Source organism: Erythrolamprus reginae, chromosome 7, assembly GCF_031021105.1.
Source record: "Erythrolamprus reginae isolate rEryReg1 chromosome 7, rEryReg1.hap1, whole genome shotgun sequence".
In the NCBI taxonomy this organism is placed as follows: Eukaryota; Metazoa; Chordata; class Lepidosauria; order Squamata; family Dipsadidae; genus Erythrolamprus; species Erythrolamprus reginae.
In genome coordinates, this window is record NC_091956.1 from 80,513,010 (window position 1) to 80,532,518 (window position 19,509).

Sequence of the window (19,509 nt, forward strand, 5' to 3'; positions counted from 1 at the left end):
GCCGACCAATCGTTTTCGAACCTGATTTGTTATCCCGCCTTCCCCTTTTACCTCTCTCCTCCCCTCAGCGCTTGTGCGATCAGAGCGATCTAAGATGGCGACGGTGGAACCGGTGAGTGTCCTTATTCCCGTTTCCTCCCTTCGGTTTATACAACCCCCCTTCTCCTTCCTCCCCCTCCTCCTCTTTTTCTCCGCCCTCGCTCTGTCACGTAGGCTTCCGTCAAGATTGTAAAAAGGCCGCTTGGCCCTAAAGAGGGGGGGGGGGGGACATACAAATCTAAGCTAGAAAGCCGAAAAGTGTGGGGGGGGGGCATAGAGATGGTTGGCCAAGAAGGGAGGGCGACAGACAGCGGCCTGGTGGGAAGCGGTGTGGTGGCGCGCGCAGGCGCGCGTGTACGGCAAGCGAAAGGCGCCGTTCGTGTTGAGATGGAGCGCCTTGGCAGGGGGAGGATGGGAGGCCCCGGGGAAAGGGAGGTGGGGGCGGGTGGGAGGGGGCACTCCGAGCGCGTGAGGCGAGCGGCTAGGATTGTGCCGTCACAGTTTGGGCGGGCGGGCGCGCGCGTTGTGGGGGGCGACTGGGAGGAGGGGTCTCGTGTGACGGCCGAAGGTGGAGAAGAGTGGAAGGCCCAAGACGGTCGGCGGGGCGCAGCAGTCCGCGGAGGAGTCCGCCACGAGAGAGGAAGGCGGAGCTCGGTCGGACCTCTGGGCCCCCCATCCTGGACGTAACTTCTCTGTAATTCGCCGTGCGGGCTTACGGCGGCCTGTGTCTCCTCGTCTCCCCCCGCGCCTGCCACACCGACGGAGAAATAACCTCCCTCCTCAGCTCCCATCCCTCATCTTCGTGGCTGCTCCCAGTGCTGTCACAACGCCTGTTGGTTTCCTCTCAAGCGATACCAGGCGTACACATTGCTTTATTTTATTTATTTTTAGATCCTTAGCTTAACTTTTAACACTCTTTTTTCGCTCCTGGCCTTTCACAAGAGAAGTATAGTTATAATTGAACCCCATAGAACCGGCTAGGGGGGCAAACAAAATACCCCTAAAATTCTTTGACAGGAACTTAATTTGGGGCGGATCCCATTTTGTTATACTTCAGTTTTTCAACTTTTCCGTAAAGAATTTTTAAAGCCAAACATTTTCATTGAACGAATAGTTGCCCATCATATCTCCACCCACTCACCCCCATTGCAATATACTGTATTGTAAGTTGAGTGCTGAGCCACAAAAGAAGGTGTTGATATGCAATGGAAGATGACAGTAGTAATACTAAGCAGGGGGAAATACTGGCATTAAACCACCAGTGCAGTTGGCACTGACACTGTAGGTAGTGGCAAGTTAAACACTAAAGTATTTCACTACACACAAAAGGAATGAGATTTACCAGGGCACAGCATGCATGTACTATGTGCCTCTGCATCTAGTTACAAAAAATGTTACCTGTCATGTTCCAGAGTAGGCACAATTTACAAGTGTATTATTTTTCTACTCCATAAATGTTGCCAGGATAATACAAGGACTTTAAGCTCAGAAGGGAAAAAAACTATGGAATGATCCATAATTACCACTAGATTACAGCTTTAAGCGTGTTTGGCTTTTTGCAAACTCCTTTTCTGATAGACTTTGCACATTCCTAATTTTTATACTTTTATAAGCGTCATTGGTTTCCAACACAAGTAGAAAAAAAGCACATGTATAATACAGAAGAATTATATGAATGACAGTTTAAAAAGTTTGAATCGTCATGATTGAAAGCCATTCTGGGTTATATAGTTCAGTAAAGGTAAGCTGAAGTTTATAATATGTGAATCTGTATTATTTTAATTTTACTTATTGGAAAGACAGGCTTATTAAATCTATAACATGAAGGAAAGATATTGGAAGGAATGAACTTGAAAAACATTCAACTACCAGCCAAATGCAGATATATTAAGTTCAGAAGTTTTATTGTATGCAGAAATTTTAGTTGATACCTCTCTTTTAAGAAAAGTGTTTATTATAAAGATAGTTTCACAATCTAATTTACAATTTAATACGATTTAGCATAAAATGATGGATCGAGTTTCAGATGATCCACAAGAATGCATAAGGATTAATTTCCTGTTTAGATTGGAAGTTAAAGGGAAGACAAGTCTGTGTTGTTGGTTATTGAAAGATTTTCTTCATCTAAGGTATAATATCTGCAGCTAAGAGAACAGGTAATAAAATTGAAAGTTACATATTTAATCAGTCTGTAGACTGCCAATATTAAATGGTTCTTTTTATATGCTAGATTTAGCTAATACAGTATAGTTTTTGTGTACCATCTGTTAGATGGTAATATCACTATAGCTCCAGATGCTCAAGCACAGGGGCATCAAACTCACAGTCACGTGACATATCAGGACTTTTCCCTTCTTCCCTAAATTGGTCATGGGTGGAATGAGCACATGAAGTATCCAGGCCATGAGTATGACACTACTGCTTCTGCATATAGAATGTATAAAATAGAACGTCATAGTTATCTTCACTTCTCATAGTACTTTTCATTTAGAAATAATGCTTTTGTGCCTGGTTTATTATTTTTAGCCTTTATTAAGGGGCAGAAAAAATTCTCAGATTTTATAGATGTACAGTAAGTCTAAAAAGTGGCTGGAATTTACCACTTACATGACAGTAGAGGTGTCTTCTTTACAGGTAGTCCATGGTTAGTGACCACTTGTTCAGAAAGTTACCACAATGTGAGTGAGTGGTACTAAGATAAGTCCTCAAAGTTCTGGCCACTGCACTACCCTATCATTGCAGTCTAGGTGCTTGGCAACCAGTTCAAACAACGGTTCCAGTGTGCCATGATCATAGTCCACAAAGAGGGGCAGCATATAAGTCAAATAAATAAATAAATAAATAATTCCCATTTGCAACCTTTTCTGCTGGTTTCCTTCAAGCAAAGTCAATGGGGGAACTTGCAGGGAGGGTTGCAAGTCACTCGGGTAACTCCTGTGCCCAGCAACTGCACCCCAAGCCTTGCTGTACTTTCACCACATTCACCTTAAGTGTTTACCCCTCTCATGCAGTATTCATTTACAGCCTACTGGTTTGCTTGCAAGCCATCTGGGACTTTCAACTTTCCCCACTACCTTGCTCTTTCACTAAGTGTCTAACCCTAAACCTTAATCCTAAAATGTAATGATGTGGTCATTAAGTCAGTAAATGGGCTGAAATTAGGAAATTGGATTCCAATTATCTAAGCATGCAGAAAAAGTACTATACAGTATATCTTACTCCCCTGAAATCAATACTATCTAAGTTACTGATAACAAATGATTCACACTAATTTTTGAGACCTTACTGTAACTAGCTTTATCTGTAACTGTTCTATTGCAGTATTTTATTTTATTTTTTGCATTTTTATACAGTGGGTGTTCATAAAACAATTTTGGAATAAATAACATTTGTGCATGTTTCCTAATCAAATGTATTACAATATTACAATAGACAATGGTTTGTGCATACCTTAAATTCTATCATATGTTTTAATATTCCAGATCTTAATGAAATATATAGAAAGGGGAAGAAATCCGTATGAAAACGTAGCTGTTTACAATGTAGTAAAGTTAGCAATATTTCAAAACATGCGTTGATTGGTACCATTCTCAATTTTACCTAAATCATAAATTTGGAGTATGCATGGGGCCTATGGTTATGAATCACTTAATGTATGTGCTATGAGAATTACTGCATTAAGAATAGCAAAAAATTTGCACACATTTGACAGTATAATCCTCCATGGAGAAATAGATTCCATCTTATTGTTTCAGTTGCAGTTGTCTAAGGTGACTTGTGAATTTTACATTCATTCTAATTGTTATAGAATGCCTATATTTGGAAAACATAGGCATATCCTTATTAAAAAGATTTGCAGGTGTTAATGGCAGAACATTTGAATATGGTGGTTATCTTTTAAATTATCCCTTTATGAATAATATATAAAGAAGCAAGTTAATTGTTTACTGTTTATTTTGTTTGTCTAGGAAACCATTTCTAATCCTCAGACTTCAGAAGAAGAAAAAACTGAGAAAACTGAGACACCAGCAAGTCAGGAGATTGTGAGTCCTGAAACATACGTTAAGCATCCATTACAAAACAGGTGGGGCCTGTTTCCTTTAAATTGTGTAATAGCGTGTTCCAAAGCAGAATTAATTAGATATTTTGGAATGCATTTTTTAAAAATGCAGAATACATATCCACAAACATCCTCCTTTTGAAAAATTGGGGAACATTTGTAGGTCTTTATAGGTCATTTATGACAATTTCTGAAATGTTGTATGTTGAAAACACTACATATAATTTGAAATCACTGTTTGTGTTGCAATCAATCAATATCAACTTTATTTGATTAGTCAATCGACCATATCAAAGCGAGGAAAAGGACCCCATCGGTCGTCATAAAACTGTAACTGGTTAAAATACAATAAAATTGGCTAAAATAGAGGGAATTTGAATAAATAATAAGTTAAAATGCAGTATAATATGCTAAAACTGAGTAGTAAAACATGAGAATATAACTCGTGCAAAGGATTATATTAAACAAATCTAAGATACTGATATAAAATATTCTTAAGTGAGTTCATCTCCTTTGCATGCCACCCTAATATGTTCTATAAAACGTATTCTCATCTGAACAGCCCTGACTATAAACATAGCAGTTCTAGAAACTACATATATATTTGTACCCTGAAGAAAATATAATTGTTTATTACAGTCCCAGTGTTTGTGTTGCAATTTTAAACTGGAAAGCATAGCATACTAACTTACATGTTTCATACTTTGATTTGCATAACATACAGTAACAATTTGAAGTGTAGTGTTGACAGGTAAATAAGTTCTTGGTTTAAAAGTCAGCTAATTGTCCTATCTACAGTAGTTTGAGACAATTCGTATTTTGGACTATAAATAGTATTAGACATACTCCCTGTTCAGAATCTTAAATCATTTCGGTTTCTTCCCAAAATATTATTTTTTAATGCAATTAATATCTTCTCCCCAACTTTGCTTGGTCATCTTAATAAAGATAGAATGTGGGTGATGACCGAGTCAGTACTTTTAAGTTTTAGTTGACAGAACAGAGCCTGTTAGTCTCTGAATTCTTTCCAAAAAATTTCAGCTGATGCAAAACTGCCAAGCCTTGGGAAATAATTGATTTTATCTAATTTTAATAAAAATGAAGACACATGTTTGTTTTCCACATACAACTCAGGGCCTTAAAATAACTCAATATGAAAAAAATGCACATGCCTGGTTTATTTTATTTATTTATTTATTTATTTATTTGATTTTTTTATGCTGCCCTTCTCCTTAGACTCAGGGCGGCTTACAACATGTTAGCAATAGCACTTTTTAACAGAGCCAGCCTATTGCCCCCACAATCCGGGTCCTCATTTTACCCACCTCGGAAGGATGGAAGGTTGAGTCAACCTTGAGCCGGTGATGAGATTTGAACTGCTGACCTACAGATTTGGTTAATATGTCAACCTCCTGTTTTCAGTCTGTTTAAAAGTGTAAGAACAATCTTGAGCCACTAAGCAAGGCACTAAATAAATTCAGAATTTCAGAAATGATATATAGCATCAATGATATAAAACTATCAAGGTGTTTCAAGGAAATAATCTTCAAAATCTTAGAAACCATGACTACGATAAACAGCACTGTTAATTAAATGTACATATGAAATTATGTATTTAATTTTTAGGAGGATTTCTTTTTCAGTTTCCAACTAGAATGATTTGTCAGCAGTAATCCTTCCAAAATTGTATGGCATCCTTCAACCTGCTGTGCGTTCTAATTTGAAAACCAATTTCTAAAAATATAAGTATTTTGTGTCTATGTGTATTGCTTGCTTTATATACTGCATTTATTCAATTTATGACTTTTCTGCACGACAATTTAATTTTCAGTAGCATTTAAAGATATAATGTCTATGCAAAATACGTCTATAAAGATATACTTTCACTTTTTCAAATGGGAAGGAATACTTCATCTGATTCAGTGTAATCGGGTATGCCCAACCCGTGCCGCTAATAATTTAAGACAGATCCTTGAGTTCAGTCTGTGGACTGGCACTGGGCTACGCAACAAGCGAAGCCCCATCTGCAGGATGCAATCAGCATCGAATCTATGCCCACTTCGGTCCATGGAAAAACCTCTTTCCGCAGTACTGATGCCCAAATGGTTGGGACCCACTGATTTAAGATACAATAGTATAGGATATGTTAATACATGAAATTCGAAGCAACCTGTTCCAGGAAATCTTTTCAGAAACAAATGTCTTCAATCTATATATAATTGCAGCATTCTATCTTAAATATTATGCACAGCATATATGTTTACAATTTTTGTTTTATTTTCACATTTTGTTGATACACTATCATACATTCATGTTTGTGAATTGTCATATTTAGTTACCTGTTTTTCACTTTAGCTTTCCAGTATTTTGTGCAAGAAAATGCTTTAAAATTTGAGTAGATCAATAGCTAGAGTTGAAGTTTATTCTCAGTATTAGCTACTACATATATGTTTCTGAGATGGTCAAAACTAAGAATGATCCCAGTGGCTGTTATTTCTCAAAAGTATATTAGTTTCGCAGTGAGCAATATATGAATTTACAAATTGTCAATGTTCTTGGCAGAGACAGTTTGTATAGTAGTTTGTTTAAAGGAACATGGCATGTTCTTAGCTTAAAATTTGAATTATCTCAAATGCATCCTTTTGAATTACCTCAAAATTAGTGTTTTTGAATGTAAGCATTGCTTAATGTTTATATTGACCCTTTGTAAAATAGAATTATTTTCCAGTAGGCTATTATCTGCATTTTTAAAGGGATTACATTAAAAGTGGCATTTTACCTGTTAATTGTCCAATTCTATATTGTTGCTTATTTTTGCCATTTATTCATTTATTTTATTCATTTATTTAGTTTTATAATCTACCCTTCTGATGGCCTCAGGGCGGTGTACATCAATAAAAACCAAAATATTAACCCTTTTTGCTGAATACAGTGATACCTCGTCTTATGAACCCCTATTCATACGAACATGTCGTGATACGAACCCGGTTTTTAAGATTTTTTTGCCTCTTCCGAACTATTTTCACCTTACGAACCTGAACCGACGCCGCTGGGATGCCCTGAAGTGCTGGGATTTTCCTGAGCCTCCCCTCGCTGGGAATCCCCGCCGCTGGACTTCCGTTGCCAGCCGAAGTGCCGTTCTTGCATTGCTGAGATTTCCCTGAGGCTCCCCTCACTGGGATTCCCTTCATTTTTGCTGGCGCTGCTTTGAATCCCAGCGACAAACTCCCCCCTTCATGTTTTGGATTTTTCTAATGAGCTTGCAGGCATTATTCGCTTTTACATTGATTCCTAAAGGAAATATTATTTCATCTTAAGTTCGTAAGACGAGGTACCACTGTATATTCACTATATATAACTACTGTATATATATATATGTCACATGGTTTTTTTGCTGAATTTGAAAATTAAGGGAGACTAGGATAGATCTATTTCGGCCTTATATTGGCCTCATCAACTGGGACTTGAACCTTGTAAGGTAGAGAATTATCCTCTAGGCTACAGTATCCAATCCCTTCAGCTCTGCACCAGGGAAGGGTTACATATTTTTGTGTCGAATCACCCTGGTGTATTGAAGGAACATCACAGCTCCTTATTTGCCTCTCTGCCCAACCCAGGGCCATTTCCAAGGCAGTTAATTTTATTGATAGCCGACAATTCTATCTGTATGTGTCACATGGATTTTTTTGCTGAATTTGAAAATTAAGGGAGACTAGGATAGATCTATTTCGGCCTTATTTTGGCCTCATCAGCTAGCCATACCCACTGGGACTTGAACCTGCAACCTTTGCCTTGTAAGGCAGAGAATTATCCTCTAGGCTACAGTATCCAATCCCTTCAGACATATATATATATGTCATATTTTTTTTGCTGAATTTTAAAATTAAGGGAAACACTATATATAACTATAGTTGGATCTATTGGTGATAGATGGTAGTTGATAGTCTTCGGAGAGGGGCGGCATACAAATCTAATAAATTAATTGAATTGATTGATTGATTGATTGATTGATAGATAAAGTTGCAAAATCATGATTTTTGAATAGGCCAATAAAACATGGCTACAAAATTTAAAATGCAAATCCTTCCAAGCCTGAAACAATTGATGAGAGTATCAATTACCTTCTTCTAGTCATACCTATTAGTAGAAACCTGACAACAGTTTTACGATTATCAGACTTTAGGATGGTACAATGAATATGACAGATAATCTGTTTCGTCCTCACAACAATTGAATGCTACTTTTTTCTTTTAACGGCAGAGTTGGAATAAGGAATCCTAGTTTCTGAATCAGAAATTAATTGATTCATTTGTCAGCTGTAAGTGCTATCAGAGCCTTATACATTATGTAAAGTTATTTCAAAGTATATAGTTCAAACTGATTTCCTTCGATTCTGTTTCCAGAAAATGGAAATTTGGAAAAGTAGGGTAGTTTGGTTATAGTCATTATGTAAACATAGGTTTATTTATTTCCTCAGATTTGTTCTCTAGTAGTGTTCACACTTAATATCCCCCTTGTATGCTTAGATGTTCATTGTTTGATAAAATAATGGAAATGAACATTAAACTGTGTTATTATTATTTGTATATTCTTGTTTTGTATTCTCCCTCCCAAATTTCCTCCTATGCTATGATTTCAATCTGCCTTTTAAAATAATAATTTTATGCCAATATAAAGTTCTTTTTTTCCAGGTGGGCACTTTGGTTCTTTAAAAATGACAAAAGTAAAACTTGGCAAGCAAATCTTCGTCTGATCTCAAAGTTTGATACTGTTGAAGATTTTTGGGCGTAAGTAAAATTATAAATCAGACTTGCAACTTGAGTGTTTTTTCATCTCATCTGTTATTGAGGATTATATGTGAGAAAATATAGTGGGATACGTTGAATGAGAGGGAATATTCCAAGACAAAAGTGGAGTGAATTTGTAAAGAATATCAATGTACAATTAAAATTCTTATTCTGTAACCTTTAAGTGGATGAAATAACAAAAATAACAAATGGGCTAATTTACAGAATGCTTCCAAAATCTGGAACACATAACTCTCGTGGTGAGATTGAAATTGGCAAATTTGTAGTTGCTTCAATCCTTCTGGACCACTGCTCGGGGCAGAGTAAATTGGTCGTGCTCTAGTCACCTGGAGGCTAAACAGACCAGCCCCTCGTTTGGCTGCTGCAGATCATTCATTCATTCATTCATTTATTTATTGGATTTGTATGCCGCCCCTCTCCGGAGACTCGGGGCAGCTAACAGCAATAATAAGACAGTGTACAATAATAATCCAGTACATATAGACATACCATGCATAAAATTGTAAATGCCTAGGGGGAAAGAGTATCTCAATTCCCCCGTGCCTGGCGGCAGAGGTGGGTTTTAAGTAGCTTATGAAAGGCGAGGAGAGTGGGGGCAATTCTAATTTCTGGGGGGAGTTGGTTCCAGAGGGCCGGGGCCGCCACAGAGAAGGGTCTTCCCCTGGGTCCCGCCAAGCGGCATTGTTTAGTTGACGGGACCCGGAAAAGACCCACTCTGTGGGACCTAACTGGTCGCTGGATTTGTGCAGCAGAAGGCGGTCCCTGAGATAGTCTGGTCCGGTAGACTGGTCCAGCCCTAGCTTTCCAAAGGCAGGCTAGACTGATCCCACCATTGGCTTCCAGATGGCAGTTAGCGCCTCCCTATTAATAATAATAATTTATTAGACCTGTATGCCGCTCCTCTTTTTGCTGGCAAAAAGTCAGACATTATTTTTATATCTCTAAAATGACCAGTGGATCATGGCTTATCTAATTTAGACTTAAGTTTGGAAAAGTTACCTGCTACAATTATAAAAAGAGGGCACATAAGAAGCTGCAAGCTGTTGGCTCTGTGAAGTATTGGAAGTCCTGTGAACTGTATTCTCAAGTATTGTGATAATTATAATGTTAAAATAGTTTTTAAAAGTAATGATTGTGTGACTTTCATTACTGTTTTTCTTTTAATAACTTGCTATTAATAATTATTAAACTTTAATCCCAAAATTTAAGATAATATATTTTTGACATTTGCACATCTATTTGTGAGTTCACTTCATTTGTACTTATGTTTCCCCCCCAAAATAGGTTATATAACCATATTCAGCTCTCTAGTAATTTAATGCCTGGTTGTGATTACTCACTTTTTAAGGTATGTGGAATAAAACTTTTAAGTCTATTTCATGTTGTTAGGTTATTTTGGATGTAAACCTCTAAGTAAAAGACTTTAAAGGATATGCAGTTTAATAAAATATTGTATTGTAAAAGTTATTAATAAAACAGTGTAACTTATTGACTAATTTCTATGTTTATAATGTGGGGTTTCTGTGCTAGGATACATCTTAATATTATTTTGATATTTTCAAGAGCCGAGGATGAAATACCTAACCTAAATCTATTTAAATGTTGCTAATATTGTCTTTCTTATTTTACCAGTCACTGTGTCCATTTTCATAGTGTTGCAAATTAAAATATTTAATGTAGTTAGTATTTGATTTATATTTCTCTGTCAGAAGAGTAATATTATTATTTTTTTAAAGTGATATCTTTTCATTCATGACTTAAACTCTTAGCAATATAAAGGTAAATAAATTTCAAATATTTAAAAATGAATTACACGTGTGAATATTGTTTTTTATCTTAAAACTACACCTTCTAGGATGGCATTGAACCCATGTGGGAAGATGAGAAGAATAAACGGGGAGGGAGATGGCTAATTACACTAAACAAGCAGCAGAGACGAAGTGATCTTGATCGCTTCTGGCTAGAGACAGTAAGTGATTTTTACATTGTTTGCTCATTTTAGCCACATTTAACCCTGCTGTTCTGTTCGGGTCTGTGAGACCCGAAATCAAGGTTTGAGACCCTGTAAAAAATTTTCCCTGCATATCTGAAACTTGAAATTTCATGACTTTTCATCATTTCAGGGGTTCTCTCTATGAGAATTTTTTTGGGGGGGTGGGAGGTTTCTTTCTTGCTGAAAAAAAAAACCTCCCTAATGTTATGTTCCCGGGTCACCCTGACCCGGACCGAAAACTCTTCATTTGCAGTGCTTATGTTTGGTCTTTTTGAAAGCTTTTTTCACTTGGAAAGTAGTCTGAACATTTCTTCACACAATGGAATGAAAATTGAACTGAAAAAATTAATCCTTATTGGTTTATTTTGCCCATAAATGTGCCTCCCCCCCCGTTTTTGTGAAAGTTTTTTCAATTTATGGATAGTTTTGCTTGCAAAATGCAGTCTATTTTACTGGAGTTGGTGTGGGAATGGTACCTTGAACATTTCTGAATATAAGAAAAATATAAAGGAACTGAAAAAAATGATTCTTACTGTTTTTTTAACATCAGAAATAAGCCCCCCCCCCTGGCTGCTTGCAACAATTTTCACTTTTTATTTTTTTATGCTCCAAATCCGAAATATTCTTTAAAATCTTACACATTCATTTACTCAATTTAACAATGCTGATCATCAAAAAAATATTTGTGGGGGTGGGGGGAAAATTTTTTTCTTGGCAAAAAAAAAGTCACATTTACTCTGTTCGGGTCATATAGACCCGGATCAAAATGATTTTTTTTAGGTACTTGAATTTGGTCTTTTTGAAAACTTTTTCCACTGGAAAACTAGTTTGAACATTTATGAACATAATGATATGAAAATTGAACTGGAAAAATTGAGACTTATATTTTTATTTTGATCAAAAAGCCCCTCCCCCCATCCTTTTTGAATTTCGTGTCAATTTATATTTTTTAAGGCTACAAATCCCTAAGGAATTTTCCCCCAAAAGGTTTGATATACTAAATTGAACAATCCTGAACATAAGAAAAATATAAATGAACTGAAAAAAATGACTCTTATTGGTTTATTGTTTTATACTCGAGTATAAGCCTACTCGAGTATAAGCCTATTTGAGTATAAGCATAGGGGCCCATTTATGAGCAAAATAAACCAATAAGGATCATTTTTTCAGTTTAATTTTCATATCATTATGTTCAGAAAGGTTCAAGCTACCAATCCCACACCAAAATAGAATAGTAAAATAGAATGCATTTTGCAGGCAAAATTATCAATAAACTCAAAAGTTTTGATATACTAAATTGAACAATCCTAAACATAAGAAAAATAGAAATGAACTGAAAAAAAATGATTCTTATTGGTTTATTTTTGAATATAAGACCATATCATTTTATACTCGAGTATAAGCCTACTCGAGTATAAGCCTATTTGAGTATAAGCATGGGGGCCCATTTATGAGCAAAATAAACCAATAAGGATTAATTTTCTCAGTTCAATTTTCATATCATTGTGTGCAGAAATGTTCAAGCTACCAATCCCACACCAACTTTAGTAAAATAGAATGGATTTTGCAAGCAAAACTATCCATAAATTGAAAAAACTTTCACAAAAACGGGGGGGGAGGCACATTTATGTGCAAAATAAACCAATAAGGATTAATTTTTTCAGTTCAATTTTCATTCCATTGTGTGCAGAAATGTTCAAACATGTTTCCAGGTGAAAAAAGCTTTCAAAAAGACCAAACATAAGCACTGCAAATGAAGAGTTTTCGGTCCGGGTCAGGGTGACCCGGGAACATAACATTAGGAACTTTTTTCGAACAGAACAGCAGGGTTAAGAGAAGAATACTTTTCCCAATTCCTAAACGGAAAATCAAGGTGTACCAAATCCACTCAGATTATTAACCAATTGTCCATAGTTAGACCATTGCCACATAAGAGAGAATACAGAATAGAAGAGTTGGGACCTTGGAGGAATTCTGATCCAATTCTCAGTTCAGGCAGGAAACTTATACCATTTCTTTTTGGCATTATATTTTCTTCTTGGATGAGGGTCTATGAAAACCATTGGTCTGGAACTTTGTGAATCCTTCTAAACCTGGAATTTGATTCAGGAGATGTGTTACAAAAACTTTTCCATGTTGTCTTGGATTAACACATCATTGTCATTCTAAATATATAACAATGCTGGCAATCACAAAACTAATGGCATTGCAGTTACAGTGGTACCTCTACTTAAGAACACCTCTATTTAAGAACTTTTCTAGGTGAGAACTGGGTGTTCAAGATTTTTTTTGCCTTTACTTAAGAACCATTGTCTTTTTAAGAACCCAAGGCTGGAAAAGTCTCCCAGGAAATTTAGGAGTGGCACGAAGGCCCGGCCAGTTTCCTGCCATTCTCCCTTTAATCCTGGCCATCTCGGGCTGACAGAGGAGCCTTTTGGTAGCGCTTAAGGAGGCTTTGGCAGTCCAGAGCAAACGAAGCATTTTCCTTTCTCTGGGCGCTTGGACAGGGGATAAACTTCTGCCAGCGCCCAGCGAAAAGAAATGCTCCCTTCGTTCTGGGCAGCCGAGGAGTCACCACGCGAAGGAAAGGCGCTGGCTACCGAGAGAGAGGAGGGGGGAGCCCTTCAGCATGGGAAGGAAGAGGCAGCAGGTAGCAGCAGCAGCAGCCAGTGGATGGGAGGCAGCCTCGCGCTGGGTGTACTGGAGGCGCATGCTCCTCCTCGCTGCCTCAGAGTCCCTCTTTCTTTTTAAGCCTTAAAGTTTTGGATTTTTTTCATTCCCTTCACCTCACTTTCTTCCTTCGGTAGCGACTGTCCTCCTCTTCTTCCTCTTCCTCCTCCCACCCAAATTCCGAGCTTTTATTTTTTTCCTAATGGGTTTGCACGCATTATTTGCTTTTACGATGATTCCTATGGGAAAAATTGCTTCTACTTAAGAACCTGGTCATGGAACGAATTAAGTTCTTAAGTAGAGGTGCCACTGTATATTGATTCTAAGGACAATGCTAGAGACAATTTTAGAATTTCATATCTCTGGTGTGCAATGTATTTGTAAGCCTATAAAATGTATTACAGGCCTGTCGATTGTCAGTGACCACTAAGGAAAGTGTGAAGAGCATGAGTTCTTGAATCCTTGTTTAATATTAGTGCTGCTTGGATCACTTCTCCAGAAATGAAATTTAGAATGGAGGAATTGAGCCACTGGCCCAACTACTTCTCTCTTGTAGGAATGCATTGGAGAAAACTTTTCTCAGTGCTTTAATTTATTGATTCTTTTAAACTCATTTTTCTTGTGTTTCCTTTTCTTCTGTATCAAGTATGCAGGGCGTAGTGATGAAATTCTTTTCAATATCTTCACTCGTGATAGCCATTACTATGTAGTCTGTTTCTACTCTATAAGTTCGGGGAAACACAAAGTAACTCTGCTGTGGGCCATATGATGAAGAAGGTGTCAACTTGAGTATGAATCAGCAAGAAACATTCTATCAGTCCCATAGGACAGCGCTCCCCAGTTTTTCCGGCAGGGAGAGGGAATGGTTCTGTATTAGTGGCAGGCGTGGGTGTATACACACACAATTCTCATTTGTGCAACCAATGGGCACACACACCATTCATGTAAATGGAGCTGCAAATTCAAGCACCTCACACAAACTGAGCTGCTGGCACAACCCAGTTCCGAGCAAGCCACATCTCAATTATTATTATTATTATTTATTAGATTTGTATGCCGCCCCTCTCCGTAGACTCGTGGGCTATGGCCTGGGGATCCCTGTCATAGGATACATTTTCTTGGTTCATTTTTTCTCTCTACATTCTCAGTCTGATCTACTAGTTTTTGAATTTGATCTTTGTTTTGCTGGCTTCTTATTCACCCTACTCCCAATTGCCAAATGTAGTCCTGTTTTAATACATATTCAGAGAGTCATTCTGAAGTGAGCAGGACAATTACAATTATTTATAATCTGTTTATCAGTAGCAACTATTGCCTGTTTTTGTGTTTTATTCAGTACTAGTGAACTAGGCATTCTGTTTTTTTTGTTTGCATGTACACGCTCGTAAATGCAAGACCACTGAATTTTTACATAGAAACATAGAAGACTGACGGCAGAAAAAGACCTCATGGTCCATCTAGTCTGCCCTTATACTATTTCCTGTATTTTATCTTACAATGGATCTATGTTTATCCCAGGCATGTTTAAATTCAGTTACTGTGGATTTACCAACCACGTCTGCTGGAATTATCTCTTCCTTAAGAAAACATTGGGTGTTTAGGAAGGAGGGAAATGCCTGTTCCGTTGCCCCACCCAGATCCATTTTCTAACCTCGCTCTTTCTGCCTTTCCCCAACAAATTTCGTCCCATTTGGTTCAGTTTTTGGGGAGATATTCTACTATTATCTAGACAGAGTCCCAACTCATCTCTATTGCTTTTTACAGATTGCTTTATTTTGCAAAATATTATTTGTTATCATATCAAATTGGTAACAGATTTGTCTGGGTGGCATTGGAGTATCATATCTGAGATAAATTCTCAGCCATCACTCTACTAAACAAATAATTCCCTCAACACTGTCAGACTTTCTACTAAATCTGCACTTCTATTCTACTAGTTTTTCTCATCATTCCTATCACCCATTTCCTCCCATGTTGACTGTATGACTGTATCTTGTTGCTTATATCCTAAGATTTTTATTAATATTGCTTCTTCATTGCTTATTTGACCCCTGTGACAATCATTAAGTGTTGTACCACATGATTCTTGACAAATGTATATTTTATTTTATGTACGCTGAGAGCATATGCACCAAGACAAATTCCTTGTCACACTTGGCCAATAAAAATTCTATTCTATTCTATTCTAAATTCTCAGTGCATGATGTGTAGCCCATTCAATCATTCAAATTAGTCTGACTTTTTGTTACGTTTTGGACCATAGATATCAATCACTGGTTTCTTGCAATTGGTCAAATTATTTTAATATAGTTTTTCTTGAATATGTTGACACCATGCTTAGATTTGTGAAGGCCATTGCATATTTATGTTCTGGAAAGTTAAGGCAGGTGAATAGTACTTAGAAAATAAATGCATCATTTTTTAAAGAAAATGTTTCTCCTTTGGTGATTATTCATTCACTTTTGGTAAAATTGTCTTCAAATCGGGTGAATCAGTCAATGTTAGGCCATCTATGAATAGTTTTTTATAGGATAGTCTGGCATACCAAGCAGGCTGTGTATGCTTCCAAATATAAATACTGTTGGTATAAATGTTTCTGGATTGCAATTTTCAATGTACTTGAGCTTTACTTCCCATTATCCTTTGAGATTGAGTTGGCCTTATTTATATATTTATTAGATTTGTATGCTGCCCCTCCGAAGACTCGGGGCGGCTCACAACATTTAAAACTGTACAAATCCAATAGTTAAGAGAATTTAAAACCCTTAATATAAAAGCAATCATACATCTCATACAAACCATGCATAAAACGGAGCGGTCCAGGGAAATCAATTTCCCCATGCCTGATGACAGAGATGTGTTTTAAGGACTTTGCGAAAGGCAATGAGGGTGAGGGCAGTCCTAATCTCCGGGGGGAGTTGATTCCAGAGGGCCGGGGCCGCCATAGAGAAGGCTCTTCCCCTGGGTCCCGCCAGACGACATTGTTTCGTCGACGGGACCCGGAGAAGACCAACTCTGTGGGATCTAACCAGTCGCTGGGATTCGTGCGGCAGAAGGTGGTCTTGGAGATATTCTGGTCTGATGCCATGAAGGGCTTTATAGGTCATAACCAACACTTTGAATTGTGACCGGAAATTGATTGGCAACCAATGCAGACTGCGGAGTATTGGCGTAACATGGGCATACCTAGGGAAGCCCATGATTGCACAATCTGAAGTTTCCGAACACTCTTCAAAGGTAGCTATAATAGGATATTTTGTATAGCAGCTGTCAACTGAATTTTTTTTCCTCACAATCTATTGTCATTTGTCTTAGAAATCAGTAGAAATATATGTTACTATATCGTGTAATTCTTTGTAAGTATTCAGTTGTATTTTGTTCTTTAGTGTGTTATCTTCAATTTTGTAGCTGCTGTGCCTTATTGGAGAATCCTTTGATGACTACAGTGATGATGTATGTGGAGCTGTTGTTAATGTTAGAACCAAGGGGGATAAAATAGCAATATGGACTACTGAATGTGAAAACAGAGATGCTGTTACACATATAGGGTAAGTTGATGTGTGAAATTTTAGAATTGCTGCTTTAGAAAATACCGATGTTTCAGAAACTTTGCTTTTATTTTTTTGTTATGGTTTAATTATTTAATTATTATGGTTTAATTCAGATATAAATTATGTTCAGGAAACGAAACAGATCAAAGTGATAATTTAGGAAGCTCATTTATTTCAATATATTAAGATTTGGGATATAATACAACTTGTTGCCACACCTGCAGGATCACTTGATTAAATTTCAGACACTTAGAGCTGTACGGGGCTAATTATGGTCAGTAAACAGTTTTAATAATTCATACTTGAGGCTATTGGCATGAATCAGCTGCTTTGCTATCACTCTTAACAGGGAGCTGACAAATTCTGATGAACATTAAATTAAAGTTACAAGTTTAGATAGTTTACTTGAGCTTTAAGTGAAAGTCCATCATCAGTTTGAACCCTGGGTTGTTTTCTACTGAGGAAGCTTAGCTGACAGACCTAAAAATGAAAGTGGTGGTAAAATCAGAAACTTAGGAAGGCGGTCATCTTTAGATGTAGAAAATTTTCCTGGTTCCTATATATTAATTTCCCAAACAGGAAATATTATCTAGTTATTATCATTCCTATAAATATTAAAGGCTTCTGTCTGTCTTTTGCAAATCAAATAAGCAGTGACTAAACAAAATAGTGCTAATGGTTGTTTATGTGCAAATGTAAGTCATCTTTCAAGGAAGCATGGTTTCTAAGGGGGGTGAACACAGGATTGACTCCTGCTGGAATGGAAGTTCACCACATAAAATTCATTATATGCAAATATGGCTGTTATCTGATTGTGATAAATTTATATGCTCCCTGAGTCTTCAGAGAAGGGCGGCATACAAATCTAATTATTATTATTATTATTATCATCATCATTAATAATAATGATGATGATGATGATGATAATAATAATAATGTCAAATATTGGGTGAATAATAGAATGACTTTTGCTTAAAAGAATTGTAAAAACATTTGGTATATTGCATTTGAAATTTAAACAATGAAAATTATGTTTTCTTGCGAACAATGCTACTTAAATTTATATTTTGTGTTTTTAATTTCCCAGGAGAGTATACAAGGAAAGGTTAGGACTTCCTCAAAAGATAGTGATTGGTTATCAGTCCCATGCTGACACAGCTACTAAAAGTGGTTCCACCACTAAAAATAGGTTTGTTGTTTAAGAAGACACCTTCAGAGTATTTCATAGGAGACTGCGTCAAGCAATCGAGATTTGGGAGCTGAACCAAAGCCTCTATAAAAGCAGAGTGGACTGCATTTAAATCTGATTTCCATCTAAATGTTGCTAAATTTGTGAAACTCTCATTTGCTTTGTCTTGTACTTCTGTTTTCTTCCTCACCCCCCCAACCCGCCCCATTTTTTGGCTGAAGGTAACCTTTTCCAATCAAAGAATTTCAGTGCAACATTTGTCCCTCAAATCCATATATGTCTCCCTAACCCCATTCTCTGATGCTTCTTAAGAAAATAACTATTATATTAAAAAATGTCCTGAAAACAGTGCCATTTCTACAGGGGAATAAACTACTACTTTTTCATCTTTTCACTGTATGCAATAACATGTTTTGCTGGTTTGAAAGAAAAGTATGATGCATACATTTTTCTAGCAAATCTTTCTTTATACAGCATGGTCATTGCTGTAATTGATGCTGATGGCTGCTAGATTTAATTTATTTGTTTCCCTTTTCTGATAACATTAGTGATATTCTGATTTCAGTTCTTGCTCATGTAACATTGGTGAAGGATCTGGGAATATGACAAAAAAGGTTTAATAAACATAATTTTGTGCATTCGATGGTAATTATTTTGTAATATCAAAGCTTTGCTACAAATTTCATGCATTTCAAGTCAAATCAGTGATATGTTTGTGTGATTTCCTGAACATAATTGTGGATTTTAAAAAAATGTTAACACCAGAATTACATTCCTTACTAGAAATAGTATTCCTGTTTTTTGTATCTTATGCTGTATTTTAACACTTTGTATTCCTTAGGTTAAATTTTGCTTTGGTTTAAGTACGGCTCAAATAGAAAAGCAGTCCCATTCATATTAAGACAGTGTACAAAACTGTAAATAAAATGTGTACAGTGAATTGTCTTTTAGACAAGTAGATTTGTCCTTTTATTTCATAATACTGGAGTGCTTTGTACTAATTTTGACAAGATAGTCTCTGTTGTGGCCTCTGATGTAATGTACATTCTAGAAAAGAATAAGTCTTAAATTACAGTGAATTCAAATCCTGGATTTGAATTATATAGTATTATATCCATATGCAATTCTTTGCTGTGGTTATAATAAGAATTAATATACTCCATGTATTGTTTAGCTGCCAGGCTAGCATCTCTAGAAAC

The 19,509-nt window shown here is 36.7% G+C and overlaps 1 protein-coding gene across 3 annotated transcripts; it reads left to right on the top strand.

Moving 5' to 3' along the window:
- On the top strand, positions 1-19,260 carry EIF4E (eukaryotic translation initiation factor 4E). 3 transcript variants are annotated; one of them, XM_070757964.1, is made up of 8 exons: positions 74-112; positions 4,008-4,123; positions 5,743-5,807; positions 8,791-8,886; positions 10,192-10,255; positions 10,763-10,876; positions 16,979-17,118; positions 18,209-19,260. In XM_070757964.1, the coding sequence occupies exons 3-8, from the start codon at positions 5,788-5,790 to the stop codon at positions 18,321-18,323; spliced, it is 549 nt and encodes a 182-aa protein (XP_070614065.1). In that variant the 5' UTR covers positions 74-112; positions 4,008-4,123; positions 5,743-5,787; the 3' UTR covers positions 18,324-19,260. The 3 variants fall into 3 exon arrangements, with proteins under 3 accessions (XP_070614064.1, XP_070614065.1, XP_070614063.1); XM_070757963.1 differs by lacking the exon at positions 5,743-5,807 and having other exon boundaries at positions 1-112; XM_070757962.1 differs by lacking the exons at positions 74-112; positions 5,743-5,807 and adding an exon at positions 424-1,780.
- The last annotated feature ends 249 nt before the right edge of the window (positions 19,261-19,509 follow it).

Coding starts and splice junctions, on each gene's coding strand:
- EIF4E (XM_070757962.1), top strand. CDS start 1,742: ATGATTGAAAGCCATTCTGGGTTATATAGTTCAGTAAAG. Junction 1,781..4,007: donor GGTTATATAGTTCAGTAAAG/GTAAGCTGAAGT, acceptor TTGTTTGTCTAG/GAAACCATTTCTAATCCTCA. Junction 10,256..10,762: donor GTGATTACTCACTTTTTAAG/GTATGTGGAATA, acceptor TACACCTTCTAG/GATGGCATTGAACCCATGTG.